Below are 9,771 nucleotides of genomic sequence, written 5' to 3'. Positions count from 1 at the left end.
GCATAGTAAATCTAGATGTAAGAAACTTGAACGATAGTTGGAGTCTTATTTGTACTCCTACAAAGGTATTTTTCACTTTGCAAATGTTTTTTTTCCTGCATTATCTGCGATTTTCTTTCACCTACGAGCCTAAACTTTTGATAGTGAAAATAACGTCAAATAACGTCAAATATTTTCAAAACTAAAAAATCCGTGCCGACAGCACGAATATCTCAAGTTACATTTTATTTCTTTAAAACGGTGTAGTAAAGACTATTGAAACTTGGTAGATATTTTCACCTATTCCTATACTAGATGTATAAAAAAAAATTCAAAACACTCGTACTATTTCTTCTACATTTTTTCAGCTCTTTTATCCGTGAAGATCGGCTCTTTCCATAAGAGTACGTGTAAAATTAGTGTAAATTAAAATAGTTATATCTCAGCAACCGTTCAGTGGATGCATTTTTACTTTTCTGTAGTACATTAGGAAGACTAAAAAAACAATTGTACAAATTTTTAGCGACTCTGTACTATTTTGAAGATAGGTCCGATACATCCTTAAGCTAAGCTTAAAGTTAAGCGACGCTGGTGAAACCGGACGTTAGTGGCGCGACAGAGCCATGAAACGCGCGTGCAATATGGACCGACACTTCAGTGACCATTTACGAGCATTCTCGACATCATTTTCGGCGATCTTCTTAAGCCTTGTGTCCACGATCCAAGAACTGTGTCCAAGTTCTAATTCCGAGAAATGTGTAGCCAATCACCTTGCAGCTTTTATGGAATAGCTGCAGGTTGATTGGCTACACATTTCTCGAAACTAGAACTTGAACCAAGTTCTTGGATCGTAGACACAAGGCTTTAGAAACAGCCCGAGATTCGATTTCTCTTCTCCTCGATTCGCCCGCGGGCGCGCGATCGCGACTTTATTATACAATCGTCCGCGGCTCCGGCAGTTAATATTCCAGTGTTTCGCCGCGTGCCGTTACGTAAAATGTAGAAGCGTCGGCTATCCGGGAATACGTCCCCGCATTTGTTCTACATTTGCGCGTTAGCCGCGGGAAATTTCATCCATTTTACGTCATCAGCTGGCCGAACGCACTCAATCTTTATCAGAGAGCAAACAGCGGAGCAGCGTGCCGCTATTGTAATTGATTTCTATCAATTGTTTAAGTAGACAGATAAAAACTTTTAGTTATATTACTCAGTGAGTCAGAATCTATCGATTTCGTCAACGAGTTTAACGCTATGTAAAATTGTAGGGCGAGGATTATATCATTCTCTCAAGAAAAGTATGAATCTACGGTGTACAGGATGATTTTCGAGTGCAACAAATGTAAGACGATACTTTTGGCTTGTGAAAAGAACATCCTGTGTGCTTTGTTTTCATAATAAACAGGTCGTCTTGGAGAAAGAAAAATGAAATTTTCGAAAACGTAAGAAAACGCTAGAGATATTTTATGTAAATTTGGTGTACGTACATGTAGTATTAAGAACGAATATCTAGTGCCGATAAAACATTTTTAGATAATTAAACAAGACAAACGCTCGCGTCAAGTAAAAACAAATCATGAGGTCAACGGCCAAAAGATTAGACGAGCTAAGTAGGTATTGTAAAAAAAAAATTTAACATGTGTAATAAATCATACAATATTTAAGTGGACACGTTTCGAACACGCAGTGTACTCCATCGGCACATTAATATAATCAAATATGGATGTTTAGATAAGAAAAGGAAACTATCTACACTTTTCATTGCAATTTTTCACCAAGATTTTTCTTCATAAATTAATTTTCGTTTAACAATTTCCTTATAAAATAAGGAATACCCCCTTGCATTTCTTGCACTGCAGTGACAGAAAGACCGCGACACTTTTTTTTAATGAGTTTAGGAACGTGCATTTAGATTCAGGGTTACGTTCCAAAATCTTCTCCGTGGAATATTTTATTCGATTGCCATTTCGAAACCAGTCTGAGTGTTTTTTATCTATTTTTCGAGCAAAATTTTCCTCGTAGGAAATGTTTTGGAACATAAACCTGAATCTAAATGCGCGTTCCTAAACTCATTGAAAACGTATTGCAACCATTCTGTCCATCACTGTATACCGACTTAGCAATCACCCTGTATACCTTGGGATCGAAATTTCACAGCTAAAATTGTGTCTTGCTTACACAAAGCTGTGCGCTACGATTTGGATCACTTGCTTCCTTAGCTCTTTGAAGTATACATTTTTCTTTCAGCCGATTTTTCCGAAACTTAATATTTAAGGGTTTCTGGATCGTTGATTCTGGTGTCAGAATTACAAAATTCGAATGCAGATTTTCTGGCGCCATATTGGATCCGCCATTGTGAATTTTGTAAATCTGACCTTATATGCGTAATCCGAAACCCGAAAAGCTTCCGAGTTTCAGATAAATCAATTGCATTTTTTGCAATTTTGACTCTTTATATTCGATTCGCCACCTTGGAGCTTCAACTTTGCAAATTTTGACTTCAGAGATTAGAAATCAGTGAGCTCAAAAACTCTCAGATACTTAGTTTCGGAATGTCGTTTATAGGAATAATTTTTTGCAATTTTGACTCTTTTTGTTGAATCCGCCATATTGGATTTTCAAATTGTCAATTTTTGACTTTAGATTAGAAATCAGTGACCTCAAAAACTCCTAGATACCTCGTTTGTGAATGTCGTCTATAGGAATAATTTTTTTACTACGGCACTTCGTAGAGAGAACAAAATTTTTTAATTAAAACTTTAAACTTTGAGCTGCTATATTGAGTCAATTGTCGATAATTTTGGAATTTCGACTTCAGATTCAGAATTAGCAAACCAAAAAGCCTTTTAGATATGAAGTAGTAGAGACATCGGAGTGAAAGAGTGTTGGTTGTTTTGCCTCAAAGGGTTAACAGATTAATAAAAAAAAAGCGTTCACGTTCTTTCGGTCTGTAAAATTCGACAAAATAGCTAAACAATTCCGGGAGACACCGCGAGAAATAAAATCAGTCGTGTTGTTAATATTATTATTAATATTACTGCTATCAAAAATCCGCTTTAAATACCCGCAGGATATTATCTGACAACGGTAATTCCCGTGGTATTAGCTGCTGTCCGCTTCGATTTATTTCGTAAGAGCGTAGAGCGGAAAATTCTCTACGGTTGTATTGTGTCGATAATCAGACGTCCAAAGTCCAGACTCTAACAATCGAATCGCGATCGATCTGTCCTTTTTTTGTTTGATACGTTTTATCGTCCGTCTATTTAAATTATACAGTTCGGCCAAAATTATATCACCTTTCGATTCTTTGAGCAGAACTACACGGAAAGAAAACTATAGCAGCTGCCGTAGCTAAAAACTGCATGTGGCAACTAAATTGCAATTGTAAAATATAGACAGCTAATATTTAGTTGCGATAGCAAAATATTTTGCTACGGTGCCTATTACAATCGTTTGCTGTGGTTTAGAAATGTATAGTTGTGCAAACCACGATTGGCTACGGTAGCAAAATTGTTTTTCAGTGTAGTTTTGAAGTGCGCGAATAAAAAATTCGAAAATCATGGTGCATTTTGTCAAATTTTATTATCCTTCGTGTACAAGACGCGCCTGTTATCAGGTGTCTACCGTAAAATTTTGAGCACATTCGATGCACTTTGACGAAAGTTATGCTTGAAAAATCGAAAGGTGATATAATTTTGGCCGGTACTGTAATTCGAGACATTTTGATCAATCGTCTTGCCTTATTTCGAGACATTGATTTCTAATTTAAAATGGCGACGTCCCTCTCGATTACGGGATCGAAGAGGAGATATTGTCACATCGGGGTTTTATTTCTCAAATAGTGAAAGTAAATAAAGGAAGTAAAAAAAAGAATTGCGAGAGAGAGGCTGTCGTCGCGTTGCAGTACGCAAGAGAAACGCCGAATACTTCGTACGGTATTAGGGAAGGAATTTGTTAAGCCAACGGCACACGATACTATTTTTCCCTACTGGATTCCTTACGAGAACCAATCAGGATTCAGCCTTAAGTCATCCGATCTAAAACTCTGCATCCTTATTGGCTCTCGCAAGCAATCCAGTAGGAAAAATAGTATCGTGTGCAGTTGGCTTTACTCCATGCACTGTTAACAGATTATACAGGATGTGGAAATATAAAAAAATAATGCGAGCTCAGCCTTTCGACCTCCACCACCGGGTGAGATCGTTATTTGTCATTTCCAGTGACATTCGTTTGTTGCAATGATTATTTTGTATAACTCAAGCTTCCGCTCATAATTTACATTCATATTAATTATTAACGCGATGATGTAAGTAATTATTTATTATATGTCATTGAAAAGCATCGCATTAGTTGATCGAAACGTTCGACCATTATAAATGTTTTTATACATTCAACTTTTGTATTCCGCACCTAACATCCTGCGTCGGCTCTTACCGCCTCCCTTTCTCTTTCCATTTTAACGTTTGTTATCAGAGCCCTTAGCTTATATTCGTTCTGTATTTATGTGAAGTCAAGACTTAAACAAAAGATAAAAGATCGAGTCGAAGTAGTAAAAAAACCAAGGAGAGAAATTCTTCTCGTGAAACATAAAGAGTGGGATTGTAGAAGCGCTCTTTCGACTAAGCTGTAGACAGTACCTATCTCGTGAGACAAGTCGACTGATTAGAATAAATAAGGAAAGTCTACTCGAAAGCCATTTCTTATGAAACTAATTTATGTTTATGGTGTTGTCAATAACATGTGTGGGCTGGCAGCTCAAATAACGGCCGTTCTTATACTTATTGGTAAATTTAAGTCGATTGTAGCGATTGTTAGATGTATCGAAAATGTATTCGATTTTACCGGAAAGGATTGCTAGTACGTCATCAATATTATGAAAGTATATCGGTAGATCCAATTAGTTTTATAATGATATTTCATCTAAATTTTACTAATTACTGTGATTCTGGTTTTGCGTAAGTTTCATTATTATTCTATTAATTATCTTTGGACATGATTTTTAAATCCGTCATGTTCCAATTCTATATTTTTAGAGCCACTTCTACACAACGTGACATTATACAATTTAATGCTTAGATACTTCGATCTTTGACTACCTCGTTGATTTTTATTTCTTTGAATCAATTTTATTCTCGCCTCTGCACGACGCATCGATTGTGAACATCTGAAATCTCGACTGCATTTTCTGATCTTTCATTTGCGACTTGACTTTGCACAGATGTTTTGTTATTTTCTATTTCAATTAAGGTACACGGAAAAAAATAATTTTGCTGTGATAGCAAAATCGCCGTTGCTACTGCATATTCGTAGTAATAGCAATAAAATTTAGTTGATAGAACTAATTTTACGAATTATTCGTCATTATAGCAAAATCTATTTTGTTGCGAGAATAGAACAAAATTTGCTGAGTGTATTTGTAATTACAATCACATAAATTTGCTACTGAAGCAAAATAATATATTCTTAGCAAATACATTTGCTGTCACAACGAAATCCCGATACGCCTGATTCCCTCCTGAATAGATAACACTAGTACCACATACTGCCGCGACGTGGCGACCGGCGCGTCTTTCTCGTAAGTAAAAATCGTCCCATATTAGTGTAAAAGGCGAGCCGATATGATGCGAGAGCGAGTTGTCTGGATCATGGATAGACCTCAATAACCTGAATATACTTTTGATGACTATGTGATTTAACAAAATTTAACAATTAGTTACAAAGTGAATTTTTTAATAGGAAGCCTATTGATACCCCACCCCATATTAAAAACTGTAAGGAGCAACAAAGGGCCCTGTCAGGGCTGCCTGAACCCTACTACTGCTCGGGATAATTTTGTTAATCCAGCAAATTATATCCAGTAAATTGCGATTAGTATTCGTAACAAATCTTCTTGCTGTCCATATAATAACGAACAGATTTTGCTACAACAGCAAAAAATCTGCTGTGTCAGCAAATTATTTTTCTCCGTGTAGTTGTACCGCAACAGTCGTGCTCAAAAACCCATTCCAGGCAAAATCATTCAATTTTTACGAGGGCATATTTTATGCAATACCGTTTAAAAATACACTTAATACATAAAATTGAGAAAAATTCGAAAGGTTATAATACTGAAATAAAAGACGCTGTTGCCGCACTAACCTTAAATCCTTCCAATTTGTCAGTTTTAACTATTTATATCGTTGCAACGGAACGGTCAGTAATTTTTATCTATTTTTTAAAATTATATTTAATTGAAAAATTCAATAATATTTGTCCCATTTTACTTTATGACACATTTGTTTTTCATACGAATCTCACGTCGTTAAACTAAAAAAAATAAGAAGATAAAACATGTCATCAATATGCGTTTTATATGGGCGTTACGTGTAAAAACGATAAACTTGGACATTATTTTACAGAGCTTTGAGACGGTCAATTTTAATTTAATTGGGTTCATTTTGTTATTAATAAAAACGTATTAATAAAAAATTAACTGTCCAAATTTCAAGATATTCCCACACAAGTGGATTCTGTGGAATAACTACCTTGATTTGATAATGCTTTCAGTTTGATGTAACTTCTTGCGGTTCCACTATGATTCGCTCGATATTTTTATATTACTTCTTATTCTTCATATATTATAGTCTACTTTATAATTTTTCCTATTTATATTGACCCCCTCTCTTTCTTTCTCTCTTTATTTGTTTTCTGCACTATATTATTCGTGGTTTTTAATAATTTTTCTTCTTGTATATATTTCGTATGTAATTCAGCTTACGGTTTAAGGGAACGTTTCTCGAGAGAAGGCAGTCCATAGGGACAGCTTGTTTCAGCCGCGAGTATTGTTCCCCCTCTCCCTTAGACCGCGAGGGTCTCTCGCGTGACTCGCGTTAAAATAACCTGCTCGGAAACTGCGAAACTACGAGGAAATCATTAGCGTCACAGTGGGGTCATGTGATAGTCATCGGTAGACCGTAACGAGGCGAGATCGGCGAAAACAACATTCGGCACGTATCACGACATCGCTCGCTCACGGTGGTAAAAGACTTTATTTCACGCTGGGTTATCATTAACCGAGTACAGAAGTAAAACGATAGCGACGCGACGATTATTACTCATTCCCTTACGTACGGACTGTCCGTCACGTAGCTCACAATAAATCGGACCAAAACCAGATTCCATTATCGCGGCGTTTCTCTCGACACAAACAAGTTTTTCCCGGACACTTGATTCACGAAATCTCCAATCGACGCGTCGGTCTTGCTCTCGCGTGTAAAGCACGCGAATATTTCGTAAAAATGAGTGGAAATACCATTTTGCAGAACTCGGATTTAACGTTCGCGAGTTATCAGGGAAGAAGGGAATCGTTTAAATTCCAGCGATGGGTGGTTCAAACTTCTAAGTTTGTGTCACTAATTCTTGTATCGTTTATCCATTAATGAAATTAATCGAGAGGCACTTCTCTCGAAGGTTATAAGAAATTGTCTTGTGTGTCACAAACAATTTGCCAAACAAGATTTCTTAGATAATAAGAGATACCTTATTGAGTTTAATTGCAATTTATATAAAACAGCACGATAACGACGGATTAATCGCCAGGAAGTTTCATATTGGAAATAAGGACGCGTGATCCACGATGGAATGGCATTCTCGATTAATCCAGTGACAATGTAACGTATTTATACGTTACATAGCGAAAAGCTATGTCTCGTCGAGCGGTCGATAGAGGTCGGCGACGGGGGTGGCCAAGGGAAGTAGAGATTAATATGTCAATTAAAGTGTCTGCTGTGACAGTCATTTCTCTGTATAAGCACCGATAAGCAGAAGGGAGTTCTCTTCGCTACAGTTCCAGCCACGTATGCATAGTCTACAGGGTGTTCCACTTCGGCTTCATTCGGTTAAAAACGAGATTCTCTCGGAGGAGTCGATTTCCTCCGTGGAAATGTCGAGGTGGGTTTTCGCGTGACGAGGGAGAATAAAGAATTCTCGCGCAATATTGTTATCACACACACAGAAAAACTTTCCGAATCCAATGCCATCGCACTTGAATGTATCATAAAATAGGATCGATATAGCGCCGATTATATTTATTATAGAGTGAGGAATATTTTAATCTTAAAGGAAAAATTCTGAAATCTAGAATAAAATGATAGTACGTATCGTCTTTTGTCGAATATCGTGGTGCCGACTTCGTGCGTTGTAGGATGGAGGGAAAATTTATTCCAAACGCAAGAATATACGCTGAGAAAAAAATTGTTGATATTACTAAATATATTTAGTTAACAGTATCTCTTTAATGCAAATATATATGTTTTTCAATCAAACATACATATTCAAATACATATACTTTCTAATTAACAAATGTTTACGTGAATTAGCAAATATTTGTTTGACAGCCCGTGACTGCAGCATACAGTTGAATTAAGAGATATTTTCTTGACTCAACAGTTTTTTTTCTCACTGTGCACACAACTTGTGTAAACTTACATTTATATAAGTTACTATTGTCTCAATATAGTAAATCAATCTTTGTTTAATTCGACAGAGGAGAATAAGCTAGCTATCTATATATATTTCAACTCTTTTACCTGATCTTTTCTTTTTGTATAGCTGAACGTTATGTCGTCCTCGATTCTAGCCGAGATATTTATTTCCTCGAAATGTTAAATTTTTTTTTATAATAACGTAGTGCAAGTTTTCATGATTGGAATGTTACGGCAGACGCCGATTTCCCTTGACATTTGCGCCTACCCGGTTTCAAGCTAGTCAAGGACTCGGCCGTTAAAAGATGATGCGGAAGAAGTGGAACACTCTGTATGCATCGCAACGATTACGCGGCGTACACGCACGGACGAACGGACGGGCTGCGGCCTTCTGGAAAGTTTTCTTCCCGAATTGCTCGTACACCGCATCCCGCCGTTGGCAGCTTTGAAACCGTCATGAACGGTCGAACGAAACAAAGGTTAGACTTAATTTCTAGGGTTAAATAGCTCGGCGATTTCTCAAGAAGTAACAGACCCGTAAAAATTTATTCATTGTATTCAAGAATCTACCTAATATATTAAAAAGTTACTCGACTTTGATTTCTCGCGATTCTCACGTATCAATCACGTGGTGTTTTACATTTAAGATAGAAAATTACCAATTTTTGTGAGAAGGAAAAATTATTCTATACCATAATTCCCTCCTCTCGATTAAAAATTTTTTAGAATTGTGTGTTTTTAGACGTAGGATGTCTTCTCAGAACAAACATCGTCGCTTATGTGTCATTTTTACAAATTTAACTTCACAATTTTGTGATGTTGATATAAAATTGATAATTTTTTTAAAAAACTGCAAAGATGCTTTGTAAGTACTTCAATTATTGCGGCATTACAAATATTTTAACGGTTTAATATATTTTCTACTTTTTTGTGGAGTAAACAAAGTTCAGATCTAATATTTCCCTAAAATAAACACTGTAGTCGTATAACACGGCTTTGATGCTCTCCTCCAAGTTTCTAGACATAAAAAAAAATTTAATAATATCTCTTACATATTCTAATCGTGTATGTGAAGCTAGCGTCTCATTTCGTGGAAACTCATTAACTATTGAGAGTTCTGGCTTCTTTTAGAATAGTTCTAGAGTTCCTGATACATTAAACACATAGTTCTGGCCTTTAAAGCCAAAAAATCGATTAGTGCAAAGTGAGACGCCAACTTCACCCAGCGTCTCACTTTGTCCTCCGCCTATTTCCCGGCGGCTATTTATCGGATTTCAAGCGCCCTAGAGTTCTACAATAGTTCTAGCAAGAGTTCTGGTGAAAAAACGCTGTT

General features: G+C 36.4%; 1 protein-coding gene across 2 annotated transcripts in view; it reads left to right on the top strand.

Annotated features, from left to right (window-relative positions):
• LOC105565823 (hypoxia-inducible factor 1-alpha) overlaps positions 1-9,771 on the top strand; it is a 65,191-nt gene that overhangs the window by 5,245 nt on the left and 50,175 nt on the right. The window contains exon 1 of one of the 2 annotated variants that reach the window (XM_012019338.1): positions 8,694-8,917. The exons of the other annotated variant lie outside the window; for it this stretch is intronic. Within the exon in view, the coding sequence (XP_011874728.1) occupies positions 8,772-8,917 (146 nt within the window). The 5' untranslated portion in view covers positions 8,694-8,771. Of the gene's footprint in view, positions 1-8,693; positions 8,918-9,771 lie in introns of those variants that run through there. 2 annotated transcript variants of the gene reach the window in all.

This window comes from Vollenhovia emeryi, unplaced genomic scaffold (assembly GCF_000949405.1).
Source record: "Vollenhovia emeryi isolate VEMERY1.0 unplaced genomic scaffold, V.emery_V1.0 DF939149.1, whole genome shotgun sequence".
In the NCBI taxonomy this organism is placed as follows: Eukaryota; Metazoa; Arthropoda; class Insecta; order Hymenoptera; family Formicidae; genus Vollenhovia; species Vollenhovia emeryi.
This window is presented reverse-complemented; position numbering and strand designations above follow the sequence as displayed.